The sequence below is a fragment of the Aquila chrysaetos genome, chromosome 9 (genome assembly GCF_900496995.4).
Source record: "Aquila chrysaetos chrysaetos chromosome 9, bAquChr1.4, whole genome shotgun sequence".
NCBI classification, from domain to species: Eukaryota; Metazoa; Chordata; class Aves; order Accipitriformes; family Accipitridae; genus Aquila; species Aquila chrysaetos.
In genome coordinates, this window is record NC_044012.1 from 7,367,683 (window position 1) to 7,388,235 (window position 20,553).

Below are 20,553 nucleotides of genomic sequence, written 5' to 3' on the forward strand. Positions count from 1 at the left end.
GCCTTTTTTTCTTCCTGGAAATGATCTGAAAACATCCTGACCATTTAATTTCTCTCTTTAAATATTTTATTTTTTATCATCACAGTCTCCCTAATATGAGGTTTTCCAGCGTCACATTAACATGATCTTAATAGGTTCTGCTCATCCTTACATGTGCCAGACAAAATGATTTGGACAAAGCCTTGATTTAGGCACTGTGAAGCTCTCCAGACAGTCTGAATTGCACATTCACAGGTTCATAGCAGGTTACAAACAGTGCAGCTTTGCATACTGCCAGTAGGGTCGGCCAGAGCGAGGATTACGTTTTGGCTTGTGTAGATATTTGTAGGATTTTCCTATACCAGATGGAAAATCGGACCTTCTCAGGAGCATGGTCACGTCTCCCTTTGCTGGCTGCACTTCACCCAGGACTCGAAGGTTCTGCTCAGGGGCTGAGGCCTTCCGCTTTGCCAACCCAGAAACTCAAGTTCCCACCTCACGTATGGCCATACGACCTCTGAGGTCCCTAACTCCTGCGCCGTGGCCCTTCTGCAGAGGTGCTCTCAGAGGCACTCCCAGCGCCGCTGCTCCCACCCGGCTGGTGTGGCTGCCCGCTGACAGGGAGATGCTTCAGCTGGGGGCTGCCAGCCTGGCTTGGGGCAAGAAGCCAAGCCACGGCTCTGCAGTTCAAGGCTGTCACGGGATCTGCAAACAGCTGGCCCTGCTTTACCATGGCTTAGAAGCAGCCCTACCCCCATGCACAGGCACGATCAGCTCACGCACCAGGCCCCAGCGTTGGAAAACATGTGACGTAGTCCAAATAAAACACCGTTCTTTAAAATGTAAAGGAAGTTTTTAGCTGCCTGGTCAGGAAGGAAAAATAGTACCTAATGCTTGGGAGATGTCTGCTTGTCTCTGCAGGCGGCGGGAAGTGGCCCTGCCTTGCTGGAGGCTGGGGAAGGGGCAATTGGGGCAGAGACAAATGCTGCAACAAGCCCTACCACCGTAGACTATGCATGTCTCTGCCCCCATGATGGGATGAAAGTGCAAACCACACACCACATACTGGGAGAAGCTCACACAAGGATGCTGAGAGTGGAAAAGGAAAAATAACCTGTATCAGCGCAATTTTCACTAACAGCCCAGTATGTCTATTGAGAAGTAACATTTGTTTCTGGGAATGCTGCCCTCTTGTGAAAGGTCAATAGTATAACATCCCCTCCCATCCCATCTTCAGCTCTCCTACCCTTAACGTTGTTTTGATGATATACAGAGGAGTTACATGCTGTTACTGTATTAGATGTCGCTTCAAACGCTGTCCCTAAAATTCTCCCGATTACAACACAGAAATCTGTGAGGGCTTTTTTGAAGTCTTGGTTGCTTTTCCCTGTTGAATTCTAGCTTGGGCAGAAAGAACCATGACAAGGTAGCACAGCATCTGCCTTTCCTGTTAGCCGCTGTCTTTAAGTATTTGAAATCTTAGTACATGTCATGGGTGGGTATTGTAGCCACACTAGCATGGCTTTCAATGCTGACTAGCAAAACATACATTCACCTATCTTTTCTGATATGTTCTGTAGCTTGTTTGCTGATAGAACTCAAGCTATCTAGTATCAAGCCAGCTTGTTAATGTCTATATAAAATGTACTCACTGCACTGTCTACAATATTTAATGAGTAGGACTAGTCTGCTTCAGAAATTGCAGGACATTCCAACTCCTACGCTACATGTTTGGGAGAACCCCAGAGTTTTTAAATTAAAAGCTGAAGGAACCAGCAAGAAGGTGGCTGCAGTTATACCTGAAAGGGTGGACTCATCTGCATTTTAGGGAGATTTCAGGAGCAGGGATTATGGGTCTCGACATAGCATCCTTCAGAACTGAAGAAATTAATGTTGTAACATTATAACTAGCTAAAAGTGGCTGTTGGTCCTGAGAAGGGGTATACAAATCCCCACTTCTCATCTTTTTTTCTTCGTGAAAAATTAGATTCCTCTGGTAGAGTTGGGGGATGCTGTAAGACATGTACCTCTACGTGTGCTGCTTGGGCTATGTGTGAACCTCATGTCAGACTCCTGGATCATTGCCCATCTCCCATGTGTTTCCAGCCCAGTGCAGCATCCTGTCCCTGCGCCACGACCCCACAAGCCAGGTGCAGCCAGAGAACCTGAGCTGTGGCTTTATAGTGTGGGATTAAGCAGCTGGGGATGTGCAAGTGGCAGGGCCACACACCCTGACAAAATATACAATGTTCTGGGAAGCTTTTTAAAGAGGACTTGGAGTCACAACGTGATTTGTAAGCAAGACATTTGTAAACAAGATTTTTAAGTAAAGAGGAAAAGAGAGATTTGTGTGATCCCCTGTATGCAACTGCAAAGGCAGCTGATGCTTACAACCATCCACAGCCTGAAACCTGGCCTGCACTTTAGTCCCAGCACATGATGCTACATACTGTGCAGGCATGTCTGTTGTGTGACCTTACACATCAGGGAAGAACAGAGTTCAAAGACTGTATTCAGACTTGAAGTTTTTTTGAAACTGAAATTTGATTCTTCAGTGGCAACTAGAACAGCAGGAATAAACAGGCTATTTATTCAAATATTTTCAAATAATACTTTCAAATGGAAAATATTCTGGCATTAGCCAAGTAATTTAGACACTGCGTAAACATAAACTTCACAGAATTTTTCATTATTTCATTATTCATTCTGTCATGTACATTTTTACTGCAGTTTATTCTCATTTCCAGCAGATGTCTTAAGTGCCCTAGGAATGATTAGGAGTGCACCGATTTTATGTTGCTTATCCATCAAAGTAAAAGAGAAAAGACCAGGCTCTCCTCTGTCTGCTTAATTCTCAGGGTAAATCCACTTTGTTGTATGGCCTTACACCAGTGTTACCCAGTAGAGGATCATGCTCACTCTGATCATATATTTTCTAGATGCTTCATTACTGTAGGAAGAGCAGTTGCAGACAGACACGCAGCAGGTCAAACATGTTTGTACAATAGGGCTTTCAAAAGGAATGGGAGATCAGTTGTCCTGGCTTTGCCAATATTGTTTCCTAAAACAATGCTATGGGCTCTGCCTGGATTAAATTTGCTTCATATAACAAGGTGACATGATTCCACAAGTTACATGGGCATCTGACTGATTAAATTGGCTGATTAATCTTCTAAAGATCTTTGAATCTCAGAATCACAGGTGTTTGATACCACTTCATTGCAGTGGGAGAACAAAAGGTTAGGTTTGCCTGGATTTAACATTCACTGCCCATATTCATGGTTGGTGCCTCCCCAGCCACAGGACAAATCTTCTTTGCAGTTCTTACACCTCTCCCTGCAGGGCCAGGTTCCGCGCTGACAGGGAGGTGTGCAGCTAACGTGTACCTGCCAAATCTTATGCTTTACCTTGCTCCTTGCCCTGTGCTCTTCTTGCAGCAACTGGGAGCTGTACACAGCTGCAGTGCAGTGCTGGCAAGCACAGGCTCAGGTTGCAGCCATGTGCCGTGGTTCCTCCCCTCTCGCATGTGCTTGGCAATCAAACAGTGGAGAGAGCTGCTTTTTTATGGCTTTATCAAGCCCTGTGCTCTCCCTTGCCCAACTGACTTGCATGTTACTGGAAGGCTCTCAGCCCACAGAAATAGGAAAGGGGAAGTTCCTGTGAGTTAAATTCTCAGTAAAGGCAGCGGGGTTTTGCCTACAGTAGGCCAACAGCCTTTGCTCCTTCTCTGATAATTAATGGCAAAACAGTCTGAGACCACCTCCCTATGCAGAAGAAAAGTGGTGCCAGGTTGCCAAAGCTGGATATGTACAAATGAGCCAGTAATATTTGCACAGCGCTAGATCTGAGCTAGTCCAGCCTGCTGAGGTGGCAAGACTGACTGCTTCCAGATAGCTGGCAGGTTTGCGCAGTGCCTTATGCTGCTACGTAGACTTAACAGCTTGGGTCTCCATTAGTTTGAAGAATTTGGTGCTGCACACTGCTACTTGATGTAGATGCTCCCCAGGTTTCAAGCAATGAATGGTCTCTATCAAGGCAGTCCCTTTGCAAGGGATCTAATGTGACCAGGAAACAAAACAGCTGTTCTCAAGAAAGGCTAGCAAATTCATCTCTCAATGCAGGACCTGTAAGACAAGTGCTTGCTTTGCATATCCAAGCTTCTTATACAACCTGGCACTTGATGCAGGAGCTTGGCTGGCCTTTCCATGCTGCCCCCGGTAGAGCGGAGGGCCACATGTCCCCTGGAGTGTCAGAAGCAGCACAGCTGCAAATGCAGAGGAGCAGCTGTATTCTCTGTGCAAGGATTTTCCATTTTGTACTTAATTTACTTGCTCCAGTGGCTCCATAAAACCAGTATAAACCAATACTGCAACCTCAAGAAAGATAATTGGGTTTGGCAATGTATATAGTGTATTTTGATATGGAGAATTGAGTAAGGATTAAAAAAAAGAATCCTGTCATTTTTCCCCATCAAATAAGTTACAACATGGAAATAAATATTACTCCCTGAATTTTTAATACTGCAGCTATGATTAGGTTCCTTTAGGGGACCAATCAGCTTGATGCTGTCCCTGTCAAAGCCAGTGGTAAAACTCCTGTGAGATTCCAGTTTGAGTTGAGTTTACCATCTTAATGGGAATAGGAAGGAAGCTTGCAATAATTATCCTCTTATTATCCTGTTTTGCTTGATGATTAGCAAACAGAACACTGTGTAATAACTTTATAAATCGCTGACATGTTGAACACAACGCAGATCAAAAATCTCATATGAATCATATTATGTATGCTTTATTAAATTAACCTACAATGCCAGGGAATGTGCTGCAAGAAAGACAATATTGAAATGAGACTAACATTTAGTATGTGAACTGTGAGAACTGGTTAGAGCAGGTGTCACGCAGAACAGCCAATGGCATCTACTACGTTTAGGTGAGCGGTTGCAGACTGGTCATTCAAGTGAGACCTTAAAGACAATTCCTTCTGTAAATCTCCTGTCGCATGCCTACGCTGAGTCTCCGAGTACTGCCTCTCTCTAGTGACACACTGCATAAACACACCACTGATGTACGGGTCCAACATCACTTGGCAATCAGACTTTATTATGGCATTTGTTTTTACAGCCCAGTATGCAACACCATTTCCCATCTGATCCTCAGATGGAGCAATCCCAGTTCCACTCATGAGGTGAGGATGAGCCAGAATGGCTGGATCTGCAGTCTCATCTGAATCCAGGGACTGCTTGTTCAAAAAGGCTGGGTTTGGGGATCCAGGTTGCTCCTTTCCCTGTGATGCCCTACCAGAGGCAATTACTCAGAGATGTGTGGAGAGGATGATCAAGAAAATAGTAGAAAATGCTTATAATGGCCACATTCAGTGTTGGTTCAGGCTCTGAGCCACCCTATTTGATGAGAAAGCAAGGAAAATTTAGACTATTGTCTCTCAACTGCATGTATTTCTATGGGGCTTTGCTGACATGGTCTCAGCTGCGGGCATGCAGCGTAAGGTTCTGTGCATATCCATTGCTCTGGAGCAAGTACGATCTGAGACACAGGTTTCAGCCATGGAGGCAAAACTTCCAGCTCAGCTGCGGGCATGCAGCGTAAGGTTCTGTGCATATCCGTTGCTCTGGAGCAAGTATGATCCGAGACACAGGTTTCAGCCATGGAGGCAAAACTTCCAGCTCAGCTGCTAAGTTTAATCAGGATTCCTTCAGTAAGTGGAGAATTAAATGCCGGAGAACTGTAAGTCCTTAAACTAAATGGCAGTATTATGGCATTGGACAAGTCGCCTAATTTCATTTTTCCTGTCTACAATAGAAATGGTCCAGGAACTCAAAGGGATGCTTTTATACAACCAATGAGATACTTGGCAAGTCACAGGAGACTTGGTTCGACTTTTTTTTTTTTTTTTTTTTTTAAACAGTGGGAAAATATTCCTAATATAAAATGCAGACACTAGAAGGAAAAAAAAACGGTAGCAGAGAAACAGAACAACAGTCTGCCAAAGCAAACTGGCTTAGAAAAGAAAAACACTTTACTTATCATCTCTCTTCTGTGTTAGCAACAAAAGAAATGTTTTCTCTTAGCAGCCTCTGGAGAATACTATTGATATGACACATCCTCCAGGCCACGTGATGCCTGTATCACCAGAAGACACCTCAGTCACAGTTCAGCTAACTTCACCCACCAGCCTTTACAAATACTGTTTGGTTTTTAGCTTATCACCTGGCCAGCCATTTCAGGGACAGTACAGAAATCCTTATCATAAATAATGCATCTCGCATACCTACCATCTCACTCTGTTGTTCTGGGGCTGCTAAGATGCTGCATCGCTTACTGCTGCACTACGTAGTGAAACACATCTCTCCATGTGGGAAATGTATTTTCAAAGATTACCCAGCAGAAGAGCACAGAATGGTTTGTACTGCAACCTGCAGCTTATCAGCAAAATGATGTCTGGCAGGGACACAGCTAACGGCTAGCAGAACACAGCACATTTCCAGTTCTGGCGGTTGCAGAGGCAAAGCTGCTTCCAGCAGGGCTGCAGGTAGCAGGAGGCTGATTGACGGCAGCTGCGCCTTGGACCTGGGACAGGCAGAGAGCCCCTGTGCCTGGTGGGCACCGCAGCTTGCAGGAGCTGTGGGCATGGGTGGCACAAGCACCTCACAGCTGTAGCTCTAAGAGCAAACCTGCCCCGAGAGAAGCGCTCACCTCCAGTTCCCTCAGCCCTCACGGTGGAACAGTTCCCTACTCTTTTTCTCAGTTCTTTTGGGCTAATTGTAGCATCTCAGCATGGTCGCTATGCAAGGAAAAAAAAAAGCTCTTCCAGACAGATCAAAGCCCTTCTAATTTCAGAAGGAAAACAAGCAGGGCCCCACCCCTGCAGCCCTCCCTCAGTCACAGACCCCATCCACCCAAACCACAACTCTCTTCCCTTTTTTATAGCTGGCAGCTGCTGTTCCTACACTAACAAGTGCCAGTGGCATCTCTTAGCCCGTTCATTTAATCCCTGGCTGCGCAGTTTGCAACTTTGTCTACTGATGTCTGTACCAAGCATTAAACATCATGAGGGTTTAGAAGCTGCAAGATTAAAGAGTCTTCCTTTTAGATTATGTTTCAGTTGAGTCAGTTTTAAAGCTTTTACCAACAACTGTGAAGACTGTTCCTTTCTAAATGAAAGCTGATCTTATATGATGGCAGGTGTTTGAATTTTTGAGAGACAGGCCAATCACTATGAAGGCTGTCAATATTTGTTCCTGGCCCTTTTTTTTTCATCTTGCCCATAATGCCTGCAGAAGAAAAGAACGGTTCCCATATGTGAAGGGTTAATCTACCTGTGTTAAGTCCACTAGGAGTTTGTCTGTCACTTTCTGTGGGGGATGAAAGTGGACATGACCCAGTATTCTTCAGGAGGTAAAAAATTAATTTTCCTGAAGCGCTACCAGAGAACAACAATGATTATTGAGCATTGCAGGGACTCTAGAAACCCTGCAGAGAAAGGCTGCAACCCCTATGTCAAGCCTGGTGAGAGGTAGGGGGCTGTTAAAGTAGCTCCAAGGAGGATATTGACTTCAGCAACAGCAGTGTCAGTGTCAGGCACCCCTTTATACAGTAAAAAGCAGCATCTTTTGAACCTTCCCTTTTTCAGCTTTGCATAGGTCTGGCTGGCTGGGGTAGGAAGCAATGGTGCAGCTGCCCCGTTTACCTCCCAGGTCCATGCTGATGGGCTGTTCTGCAACCTGGTAAACATGCACGGCTTCATACAGAGAGACAGGTGCTAAACTGAACTCTGAGTACTGAACACTTTATCTGAAGTGAGTGAGTCAGGTTTCTGGCGACATGGTAAATAACAGAGCAAGACCAGAAAGCCTTAGAGGCTGCCACACTGGAGTGTAACAGTCTGGGCAGTAACTAAACCCCACACCTGTAACAAACCACCCCACTGCCTCCCTTTCAAGCATACAAATAAATCAACAGATAACATGCTGCAAATTCTACTCACTTGTTACTCTTGGGCAGAGACATACATGATTCATTTGTATTCATACATTCATCTTCTAACTTCATCATCTCCACTGTTCTCACACTTTCCAGTTTCTACAGAGCATACTGGTGGTGAGGTGCCCAACACAGCATTGTTACAAATAGCAAAGATCAAGGCAATGTTCAGAAAACCATGCCATTTGCTGCAGAGGTAGTTGATAGAGATAGGCCAGGTAAACATGAAAGGAATGGCTTAGTTAGTTAGGATCAACTGAGCACAATCAATCAGCATGACAGCTCAGACTGAGGAGATAAAGCTACATTTGCATTTATACTCAAACTTGTTCTCTCAAAGGAGAACATTAGGATGTTTGCCTGGATGTTACAAATTACTTGGAAAAAAGGTGCCTTGATGCAGATAGCAATTATAATGTGTTGATTGTTTTGGCTCTTTCTGCAGTGAAACAAAACACTAGCTCACACCAAGGGACTTAGGTGCTGCCAGGGATAAAACTCCTGCATGGCTCTTCAGGAACTGGAGGTTTTAAGCGTGTTGTGTGCAGGCAATCATGGCCATAGTAGAAGAATCTTTTCTGAAAAAAGCCAGCCAGGATTCATCACTAAGCTCACAGAAAATAACAGGAAAATGGAGGATGAGGTGAGACCTAAAGATATTCAGTATCCTAGGATGATTTTTGCATTTTATCTGGCCACACAAAGGCAGCCTGCTGCATCCCTGGTAGCAGCCTGTGTGTGTTAGACTGTAAGACAGTCAAGTAGATGGCCCAGTGGGAAAGCTGGTAGAAGGCAGAGCTTTATTCGTAATCACGGAGAGTTTCAAAAGGCTATGGCTGTTTGCTTTCAGCCTTATCCTGACCCTATGATTAGGGATGCACTGATCATTATTTGCTTATTAAGACTTAAAAACAGAGGCAGAAATTTACTCTGCTCCTCTTCACTATCAGCAAGTATTCATATGAGCTTTTAGATTATAGAGCAGATGCAGTAACTATTGAAGTGAGATTTTTCCAGGGACATTACAGGCTTTAGAACATGTCCTGCATGACTGGAATGAACCAAAGCTAACATTTCCCCTTTGTTTAGATATTAAACTGAAGTTCATTGAACCATTTCTTCCTTTCATGCAGGGAGACCTTTAAAGCCATGTACTCAAGTACAAGGCTTGAGATGACCTGTAAGGTTTGGTAACCATAATCAGTTCTTTGAAAGAAAAGGTGTAAGCCTCCTTGCAGCCCTGAGTTAAGACCAAGACCCAGGGAGAGTGGGATTTTAGATTCAATCGTGTCCTTCTGCTTTCTATTAGCTAATTTGGTGGTGGCTGTTTTGGATCCCATTGTAAGATTATTCCCTTGCAGTATGTTCATTTCTGAAAGGAACTGTCTCTCTGAGGATAACTTGTGTGTCAATCCATCTCCCAGTGCAATCTGAGTGCTAAAATTCTGGAAACGAGTTTCTATCCGTATCAAAATACATTTCCCTGAACACTTCATGAATGGTGCTTATATAATGTTTTGAATTTCTTAGACTGTAATATTCAACATTTTATACCATCTAAATTGTTAATTTTCTATAAAGAAGCACACTTAGCCATTTTAATAACCTTGAGGTACTCTGTAATAATAATAAAAAAGAATTCTTTGTATATCCCTCAGTGACCAAAATGGAAAATAAGACCTCAAGTTTTCCTCTTAACCAATTCCAAGTCAGTTCCCTAACGTGACCGTAATATTAGAATAAAACATGTAAGCCAAGGATAATGCTATGCTCAATATTTTATTTATATTTTTATGTAAACATAATTTGCTTTGTAGGCACAATATAACAAAAGCTCTAAAGCAACAAATACAATTAAACAGTGTTTCAGTTCACTTCAATCAGGCTTAAGTTAAAGAGAAGCTTTCACAGTTCCTTTAAGGCAAATTGAGAAATAATTTGTTTCACTTGAAGAAACTGTCCAATTATCTTAGAGTTGTTTAAACAACACTGTCAGTAGTAAGCACAAACCTTCATTGCTACTACAGTAAGACTTGGTCAGTAACAAGTCTCTGCATCATCATTTTGTATAGCTTGACCTCTACCATTTCAGACGCGATACTACTGTTTGTGGTATTCTAAAAGGTACTTTGGGCTTGTGGGCCAAATTCTGCTAGCACAAATCCTGCTTCCAGAACAGATACCTGAAAAATTTCCATTAACCTCAGTAGTAACCTTCATATATACCATATTAATACCAGTAAAACACAGAGCAGAGTTTAGCTTGCTGATAGTAATGCTCATCTATGTTGTACTTGGGTAGATCCAGAAGTATTCCTTTGTACTCACTGCAATTACCTGATATTCTGCTGATCAGAAAATGGCCCTAAAATTGGCATGAATTAGCATGAAGAGTATTTTTGCCTTGCTAACAAAACCAGAAAGAACTAGCCAAAATTATCTCATTTGATTGTTGTCCCTATGGCGTCTGTGGCCATGACCAAGATCACCCATCTTTATTTGTCTTGAAGGGTAATTTAACTGTAGAGCCAACCATACTGCGGTTTATAACAGAAGAACGGATTTGCTATTCTGCTTGCCCTACTAATTTAAGGCCTTGAGAATGCCACTTTACTGCCAGCTCGAAGGTCACCAGCAATATTGCTCACTTTGGCGTCAAATCAAAATTCCTAGTTATGTTAAGGTTTGTTGCAGGACAACATCATTACACTAACTGCAAAACAAAATTGGGCATGTTTCCTACCATTGTCAGCTTATGAGTCGTGAAAACTTAATGGCCTTTATTAAAAGCCCAATTGGCAAGCCCAATAAATGGAAAACTTTCACTGAACATGTATTTTTTCTGTGGATAAAGTCCCTGCTTGGGCCTGATATGGCACTGGAAGTGTAGGCAAGTCCAGCCTGAAAAGAAAATCAGCTATAGTGAAGTTCTATATCAACTTATAGAGAAAACTAAAGTTCTGGTTCAATTAATATTTCAAAAGCTTTTTTGGCATTTTTCTCCAGTTATTTCTTCTCATTATTTTTGAATTTGTCTAACCCAAGGGAAACTCCTTCAGAATGAACATTCTGCACAATTATCTGGTATTAGAACAGCAACTTCATGAGTACAGTGTAAAGAGATGGACATTAATACTCAGGCAGCAAGATGAAACAAACAGAAAAAACAAGAGAGAATCTTCTAAAACCACACATAAAAGTCATCCAGACCCACAAGTCCTTTCACATTGAGAAGAACCTGAGAAGTCCTCCCTCTCCACTCTTCTGTATTAATTTTTAACTTCTATCACTACAGGATACTTGCAGATTTAGGTGAACAACTAGCCATGCCTGGAGAAATACTTTCTTTTGAAAAAAATATATTAATTCAAAGATATATGGCATTACGCAAGGTCTCTGACATTCCTTTAGCATCTCTACTGTAGGTGATTGCAGTAATTTTAAAATAATTGTTTTAACAAGACAATTGAGGACCTGAGTAGCTGCTGCTTGGATAGGTGAAAGACATGGAAAAAAAATATTTACTTTTGTCATGTTTACTTATAGTTTCCACGAGTGGGAGGTAGATAAGACTAGCTGGTCTTTGAATACTTGATCCTGCAAATAATTACAAACATAACTGTACATATGGAGCAGAGCTTTTGACAGAACTACTCACCTAGATAAAGTTATCCCTGTGCATAATTTCTGATGGAATTAAGGCCTAAAACTCATTTTTAGCAGGGTTAACTTCTGTAGGAGTTCAGCTCCAGCTTGATAGTTGACCAACACATTAGCGATTTCAGAGCAGTAAACTCCGTCAACAAATTTCTTTCCACATACTCATGAGTGATCCTTACCAATACAATTTAAAAATGAAATTTAAAATTGGTTTGGATTTCGGACACAGATGAGTCAGTATGTCCTTAGCAGAAGATGTTGATCTGTCAATAACGATGCTAATTGCTACAGGCAATTAAAGTTCTGGGTCTAAAAAGAGTGGCTCACTGACCTTTTTCTTTGCCTGTAACGTATGGGGTAATAGCTCAGATCAACAGGAAAGCATGATAGTTGGCACTCTGAATGAAGTGTTTAATTACTGGTGTTGATGACTAATGTGATTATACAATACGAATCGAAGTCTCTCAATTAATGATTTCTTGCACAATTTCAGATTCCACAATTCTAAATGAGGTATTTTTGAACATGAAGATAGGATTGCTTATAAAATGATAAAGCGTGACTGAGGAAAAGGAAAACTTATCTTTTTTGCAACTTTTATCTGTGGTTCATAAAAGGGAAACTATTTTAACACTGAAAATCCACAAACTTAAAATCCTCCCTCCAGTTACTAGAATCTTCCAGACAGCAAGTGGGGAAATTTTTTTTGTTACTGTTTCCAACTTGCAAAAAAAGCCCAAACCCCCAAATAACTTTATGCAAAATGTTGGAATTTGCATGAGAAAGATGCCCATCTAAAATTACACAGTAAGTTAATAAGGCTTTTAAACTGGAACAGAAAAATCCATGGGACTCCTACAGGGAAACCGGGTATTACACAGGAATGTCATAATACTGCACTGGATGAGAATGGCACTTGAGTTCAAAACAACAATGATCAACAGCTCATAGCTCAGCTGACTGCAGACAAATACAACACACACTGTACTACAGCATTTGTTCACTGATGCACAGAATAGATTTCCCAGTCTTGTTCCCTTCTACTTCATCAATCTTTCTGCATCCACCACCTCTGGCTGTTACTGGATGAATGGCATGCGCTCTTTATTCTCGTTGTCCCCTTCATGGTCTTCTTCCTCTTCTCCAGCTTCACTTGTCTCTGTGCTGTCGTTGGCCATCTGTAGGACGAAAGATGAAGGACATCAGAGCACCTTTCACGTTGTTTCATTCATTCTTGTTTCAGTTTGATTCATTTGAGAAAGTGACTTTAAAAATGAAAGAAGACATGGGTGCAACATGAAAATAAACATTCTGTCTGCAAAACTTTTTTTGGCACCACACCACTTCCAGCTAAAATTGTGAACTGTTCCCTCATGGCTTACAGCTGAATTACGTGACAGAAAGCTGCTTTGTAGGACAGTTGCACAAGCAGACTCTGATCTGTGCACTTGTAGCAAACGGGTATTAAGGCTCTCAGATAGGAAATACAGCTGCGTAGGAAGTTTACAGAATGTGCGAGACCTCTGGTTTACAACCCCTCCCGTATCTGCTCTTCCAGAAACACTATTCTTTAACACCAGCTAACGGATGGTATCTGGTCCCGTATGAGGCATAGTGTCAGGAAAACTCGGAGTGCAACTGTTTTACATAAAAAACAATGAAACTTTATAGAGCAGTGGATATGTAGATGCTGGCAGAATATACCCATGACAGAGTGCAAATCTTGGATCATAAAGGAGTGGGCAGAAACTGCATTTCCGTATTTTACTGAAGATGTCTGTACAGGTAGTAGGCAATTGCAGAAATTTGTAGTTCAGGATAGCATTTAAGGAGCACATCATGTTTTTTTCATATGGGAATATTTATTACAAGCTGTGTAAAGGCGCAAGACTCTCCTGTACTTCACCTTCTCAGTTTGACTTGTCTCTGGGGGCAGAACAAGAGTCTGGTTAACTGGACAGGTGGTAGTGTTTAACAGCATATACTAGTATAACTCAATCCTCTTATACACCAGCATAACCTCTCTTAGGACACAAGAAGATTCTTGTATTATCTTATAACTATTTCAAAACCAACTAAGCAAGGGACCCATTTACTTTTAAAGAGAAATGCAGTGACATTGTGCCTCCCCTGTTTGATTACTAGCCTCTGCTGGAAATAAAAATCTCAAATACAACCTAATTTTAATGGAGAAAAGCAATGCTCTGAAGTTACCCATATTTTTTAATTAACACCCTTCCTTGAAAGTGTATCAAATTTGTTCTCACCATCTAACCAAAGGCTATTGTGAATATACAATATCAAGAGAACATACAGAATAAATGTATTAATGTTGTGTTATGGATTATTGTTTACAGTTTTAAGATGCAGTTCAGCTAATGCCCAATTTCCATCTGTGAGGTCCCAAAAACCTTCCTTTTCCTTGCAGCAATTCTGTACAAGATTTGGGGCCAATTTTAGAGTAAGCGCGAGTAAGAGCTTAACTGTTAATTCCAGGTTCTTTTCTGTCCTTTTGAAACAGGAGATATCTCAGGTCTGAAAGCAAACTTTATACATCAGTATTGATCTGAAGTCAGTTTTTCATTATCTTCTTTACTGCTCTTTCCTACATCATCAGTGAATGTTTAGGCATGAGCCTGACTTTCATTTACTACTGCTCTCTGTAATGTTTCAGTACCACGTTCAGTGCTCCAAATCCAGTGGACCAGAGCGCCATCGCAACTATCTTCCTTCAGAATGTTTCTAGAAGGAAGTATTTAGATATTATACTTCATATTTTATAAAAAAAAGTAAAAGAAATTCCTACTAAGGGTATACTCCGACTTTTATATGGGAATCAGAAAGCACTTCTAAGTTTGTACATTGAAGTAATATTGACTGTGTCTTTTTCTGTTCAATCAACTTATTCTTACTAAAACAGGAATTTTGTATTATGTGAAATGCCTATTGTTTTCCATCACAGGGACAGAAATAGATGTGGCAGTTTTACCCTGATCTAAGACTTGCAGACACATTTTTGGAGAGGCAGATAGCCATTGAGTATAGAAAAGTAACTGCTGGGACTCTAGGAATTACAATTATATTTCACTTTGGGTTAAATATATAAATTATGATTATTAGTAAAAAAAAAAAAATCGTAAGCAACATGTCTCCAAAAGTCACTACCATGCTTTAACTTGTGTGACTGTACACCATGTATGTAGTGCTTTGCACTCACCAGGGGAGTGGGTGCTTTCTCCACATCCAGAATTAGTTTTCCTATATTTCCTCGGTCATGGATTCTCTGCATGGCCTCCTTCACCTGAAAGAAAGATAACCTGTTGATCGTTTTCAGGCACACACTAAGAGAAGCCTGAATTCCTTCCTTCCAAAACCAGCAATATATTTAAGGCATGCTATGTGCAAGGTCATTCAAATAGCTGCTTGAAACAAAATTAGTAGCTAAACATTTTTTAGTGAATTTGTAGGGCCTGATTTTTGCATTGTGTTTGCCAAAATGAGATGCGAGTCTTGATGACAGTTTCTGAAAAGCATAATACGCACGTAATGTTAATGCAGTACAAACGTAATGGTTAGCTGAGGTGCAGAGAGAAATATAGGCTCAGGGATTAATCCTGACAGGTTGTTCATTAGATTTTCTCTTTGCAGAATTATCTGTCAAGAAACCCTACTTTCACTGAAAATATGAAATGTTTTTCTAATTGACCTATGATATTTTTCAATTAATTTCTTTTGCGTTCCCATAGAGGGAATGCTGTATCCAGGCAGTGGCTGCGATTAATGCAATACTGTGGTTCTCGCTGTATAAGCAAGTATTTCTTTCCTTCTTTTTTCTAATTCTAAGTAAGTAGTGTCCTACAGATACCACTAAGACTTGATATTTAACAGCTGGCTGCAATTAGCACGTGAGAGAAAGGAACAAAAACCTCTTCTTACTAGTGCACTGGAGAGGAGCTTATTTTGATGTATGAAGTTTCAGCCTATGAGAGCTCAGTGTTGATGAACTGAAATTGTGTGTGTGTTGCACTGAATGTTCGATGCGCAGCATGAAGACCACTATTAAATCACCAAAAATTGGAAGATGTCAACAGTTTCCTCACTTTCATGGTGGGAAACTTGAGGAACTGAAAATGTACACATAAAGGCTGCTTCATATCCTCATCACCCTATTCTTTGCCGGCATAACGGGATATGTTGAGACAAGGAGTTTTATGTTAATAGGATCTACCATCTGCGACATAGTTTTATTGAATATTTTAAGAATAATGGCATAGAAGGTTGAAACAATATGCTGACTTGGGAACAGGTGGGTCCCACAGTACATTTTAAAGCCTGAATCGGGGTCCAGCCACCTAAGATAATGACTGAATGTCTAATACAGAAGGAGGTATGAGATTTTTAAAGATACTGAGCGAATACAGCTTTCAACTTCCAATTAAATTTAATGGATGCTGGGCACAAAATGTCTTTACCATCTGTCGGCCTTATTTTGAAAGCTGACTGCAGTGAACTCAATATTACAACCCTAATTTTGCAAAGTGGTTCCCTCAATTAGTAAATACCAGACTTAAAAAAATAAAAATCTGTTAGAACAAAAGAAAAATTGCACTGCAAAACACAATGACTTTCTAACTTAGAGCATAATTGTAACTTAACCTTGGAAAAGACAATCTTATGAATCCCACTGGATAGAAAGTTAACCTCTAAATGTAGTCCACAAAATCACAGTAACTTTTATGAAGTTACCTTACAGCATAAACAATACCTTACTATCCTATAAGACTTGTCCTGCACTATGGACAATATTCCTTTAAGAATATCCAACAAAGACTCTGAAGAAGCAGCAGCGGTATTATTTTTTTATGACTCTTATTACCCAAATCAAGCTTTTAGGAGTCTCTGTAGCATGGCATAAATAACCAACATAGATGTGACAGAATTGGAGAAATAAGCAAACACATTTGCCCATCCATTGAAATTTATTACCAGAACATCATGTGGAAAGCAGGGTATGCAACATTTATTTTAATTTGTACCATATCATATTTAGCAAGACAAGTTTGAGAAAATGTGCTTTCCCTGCATTTTTCACATGCACAGTATCAAATTTAAGACTCTGGAGAAAGGTTCAGGAGTTGTTTCCAGGACACTTGTAAGTAGCTTGCAAATGCAAACAGCAGGCAGAGGCAAAGGGAACAATAAAACTTATAACAGTAATAGTGGCTATGGAATCCAGATGGAGCTATTAAAATACATAAAAAATTTGGAAAAAAGTTTGAAGAGCTGATACAACATCTGTGTATTTTAGTGTTATTTGCAACTTACCTACCCAGTTAGTCAAATTCTGTACTAGTGCAATGCCATTCAGTACATGATGTCTGAGTTAAGAGACCATGAGCTATTTTATAAATGAGTAATTTTTATGTTCATGGCTGCTAACAGTCCACTTATTCAACCAAGACTGCAACTACTCGTTTCCCAAGGTGCCTGAATATTGAAACCATTCCCTCCTATACTATAGAGGGCAGAAAGCATTAAAAACCTTTTTCTGCTATGCAAGTATGGTTAAGGCTTAAGTTGTTCTATGCAGACTATATAAAAACATTTACTTTTTCATGTGAACTTTTAAGTGCTGCATAGTCTGCCTTTCGCAGAGTGTGGTACGGACCTTCTGCTAAGTCTGTGCCTGAGTGTTTGCATGTTACCAATGAAGACAGAGAATCACGCTGCACTTGGTTATCATCAGACCCAGGCTTAACTGGTAGTACAGTGAGGCATGTGGAAATCCTGGAATTTATTGGAGGTTCTCTGAAGTGGTTGAAGTTTGATTCAAAATAAATATCCCTTCAAGTAGCAAGGATCAAAAAGGCTTCCCTCTTCTTACAGAATTGTGTCCCTAAATTACTTTTCACCAATTATACTATATTGGCTGCTACTTATATTTGTCAGCTAAAATCCAAGTAAACGGATCTGATGTACTTTGGTTTATAATGAGTTAACTGAATTTCTTGTTGTGCAGTATTATCAGCAGAGGGCTCTTGGATTGGAAATAATGCAAAGAAGTGTTTACTAATATAGTTTCCATTGCAATGAAGGACAAAAATTCTGTTGGCCTTTGTTTGCTTTCAGTATAGCTCAGCCCTTAGAGGGTGTGTGTCTAAACTAATGCTAATTTTAGCCTTGAGAGCCCCCAAATTGACACAGTATGTATCACAGAGCTCTGCACTGGAATCAGAACTATTTTTACACATTAGTGAACAACTGGAAAATGCTTCCACTTTCCATGTTATTTATGTAAAGAAAGTTGGCAAACCAGTTACTGAAAAACAAGAAAGGCCCAGAATGCTGCACAGCCATGCGCTGTCTGATGAATCCGACATAGGCACTCCTAGGCAGCAGTAGAGGAAAATGATTAATAGCAAAGGAGAAATAAAAGGAATCCCAAGTTTGCCTTCTGCCTCAAGCTCACTTGCATTAATTTGTATTTTAGTTTGACATATTGTTTTTAAGCATACTGTAGAGTAGAACCATCTTCCCCTATTTGTTCAGTCTAGTGGAAAATGATAACAAACACAGGAAAAGGACCTTTCTAACTCAGTTTGCAACTATTTGCATTTGCTTTAGGGAATGTGTTTTTATAATTGGAGAAACAATTTTGAACAAGTATATTTCTCCCATTCCTTTCAGCTCTACAAATGGTACAGTCATGGATATGTTATCACATATCCTCGTTCAAGGGTTTTTCAGTAATGACAGTATATCTGGAAATTAAGACGACCTGCGCAATAATGAGGTAATCTGTAAAACAAAAAACATGGTCTAGAAAGACAAAACCAATGTACCTCAAGGTCCTTTACAAGTCATGCTTACCATGCCCTGTGAGAAATATTCAGATTCTCATTCTCCATCATAAATCCCCAAGTGCTGCAGATTTCCTAAGCCTTCTATGAGCTCCTTCCTCATACCACTCTGCTGGACCCAAGCAGAGAGGCAAGGAATATAAAATGCATAGAGCTTAATTGGGAATGTACAGAACCATTGCACTGTGTCAGCATTATAGGCAAAATTTAGCAGCTTTAACATTTTTTAGAAAATTTTAATCTATTAACACATACTTGCACATTTAAAGAGGTGTTATGCTACCAACAGAATTCTTCAAAGAAGTCTTCATATAAGCACAGGATAAAAAAATCACAAAGCTGGCAACGGCGGCAGCTTTTTTTTCTGAAAAAGCCTATTCAAGTATATTTTCCTGAGGGCTTGTTATGGTCGGGATCTCAGAGCTTCTCTTGGATCAGAGCCATTTCTGTCCATCTGTATCATGTATCATACTGTGAAGAGCAACAATTACTGTCAATAGACCTTGGTAGGAGAGTAAGGGCAGAAACGCCTTCATGTTACCGGTCAGAGAATGTTCTAGAAGAGGTTTCTCTAGACAGCTGTGTTCTCTGGAAGTATAAAGTTTGACAGCTGTACTGAATCCTCTCCAATACCACTGTAGTATCTCTCTTGGGGTACTCCTCAAAAGTATCAAGAACTTTGGATATTGTGTCCTCTTTAAACTGCTTCAAACAGGCTCATCTTCTCCAGCCTCAAATCTTCTCAAAATCAAGCCGAGGCACTTACCTTGACCAACAATGGTAACTTCCAGAATATTGTTTAATACTTTCATCTCCTACCAGACTATATCTTCTCTGTCTCCAAAAACAAGCTGTAACAAGGCCTCCCTCTAACAATTTTTATACAGGTAAGTATTGCAAAAAGTTAGTATTTTTAAAAGTCTACATACAAACTAAAACAGAAAAGCAAAGAAAAAGCAAGTTGACCAGACACACTGGGTTCTAGATTCAAGGGACAGATATCTGCCTTGTCTTCCTACTTTCAAACATCTGAGCTCTACAGGCTTTCAAATACAATGCAGGTAATGATATACAGTGAAGAATAGGATTTTGGAAATTCTAATGATGGATAAGTCTGGAATTCCATGTGGGTCTAACAGATTTTTAAAACCTGGATTAAGAAAGCTCCATACTTCTTCCTTCCAATGAGAACTTTGACAATAACTGGCTGTGCCAATAGTTGTTTGCAAATTCAGAAATGATGCCACACTTGGGGTAATGGCATGCAACATTCTGCTCAACCTTCCTTCACTGATTAAAAAATTAGAACTATTGAATATTATAATCTTGTCCAGTTCATACAAGAGCAACACAAAGAAATCAAGACGAAAATCTCAGCACATTTTAGGACAATGCTTGGACTAAACAGGTGTGTGTATTTTGGGGTATTCTGTTTGCGTGGTTTGGGTGAGTGTTTATTTCTGTGCTTTGTGATGGGGAAAAGATTAGTCTGGTCTTTACTTTGTAGGTTTTTTTAAAGATATCTTTCCAATGGAGTAGGCTGCTAAAATGATTCGTTCGGTGTTGCTAATTCTATTGGATTTGGGAAATTTGACATAATTTTAGAAAGACTGATTATGTACCTTGAAATTACTGACACTTAGGTCTTGATGCTACCTATTACCGAATAAGCCAAAAAAGAAGACACAAAAAATAAATAATTTTTGAAGTTTGTCTGTGAAATTTTAAAATGGTATCTTTTTGTAAAAAAATTAAGTTGTCACTGCAGCAAAGAGAATGTTTTCAACTAGGCTGTAGTTCACAGAGATACCTATTTAGTCTCAATTTAACAAAACAGCTAATTTAGTAGTATCACATTAGCTCTAGATATCGTTAAAGAAAAATAGCATGGTATTATAAATACAAAAGATTTCCTGTTCCTTGTAGCAATGATATGCTAAATTGATATGGTATCTCTAATAGAAAAGACAGATTTCCATATTTCTTTAGCTAGTACTTCATGGTAGACCATATGATTTGCAAACTTTTTATTTCACTAAAAGCAAAAGAGAATACTC

The 20,553-nt window shown here is 40.3% G+C and overlaps 1 protein-coding gene across 1 annotated transcript in view; it reads right to left on the reverse strand.

Moving 5' to 3' along the window:
- Positions 1-9,736: 9,736 nt before the first annotated feature.
- VAT1L (vesicle amine transport 1 like) overlaps positions 9,737-20,553 on the reverse strand; it is a 64,089-nt gene continuing 53,272 nt past the window's right edge. The window contains exons 8-9 of the mRNA XM_030025982.2: positions 14,854-14,937; positions 9,737-12,814 (exon numbers count right to left, since the gene is read on the reverse strand). Coding sequence (XP_029881842.1) covers positions 12,716-12,814; positions 14,854-14,937 — 183 coding nt within the window. The 3' untranslated portion in view covers positions 9,737-12,715. The remainder of the gene's footprint in view (positions 12,815-14,853; positions 14,938-20,553) is intronic.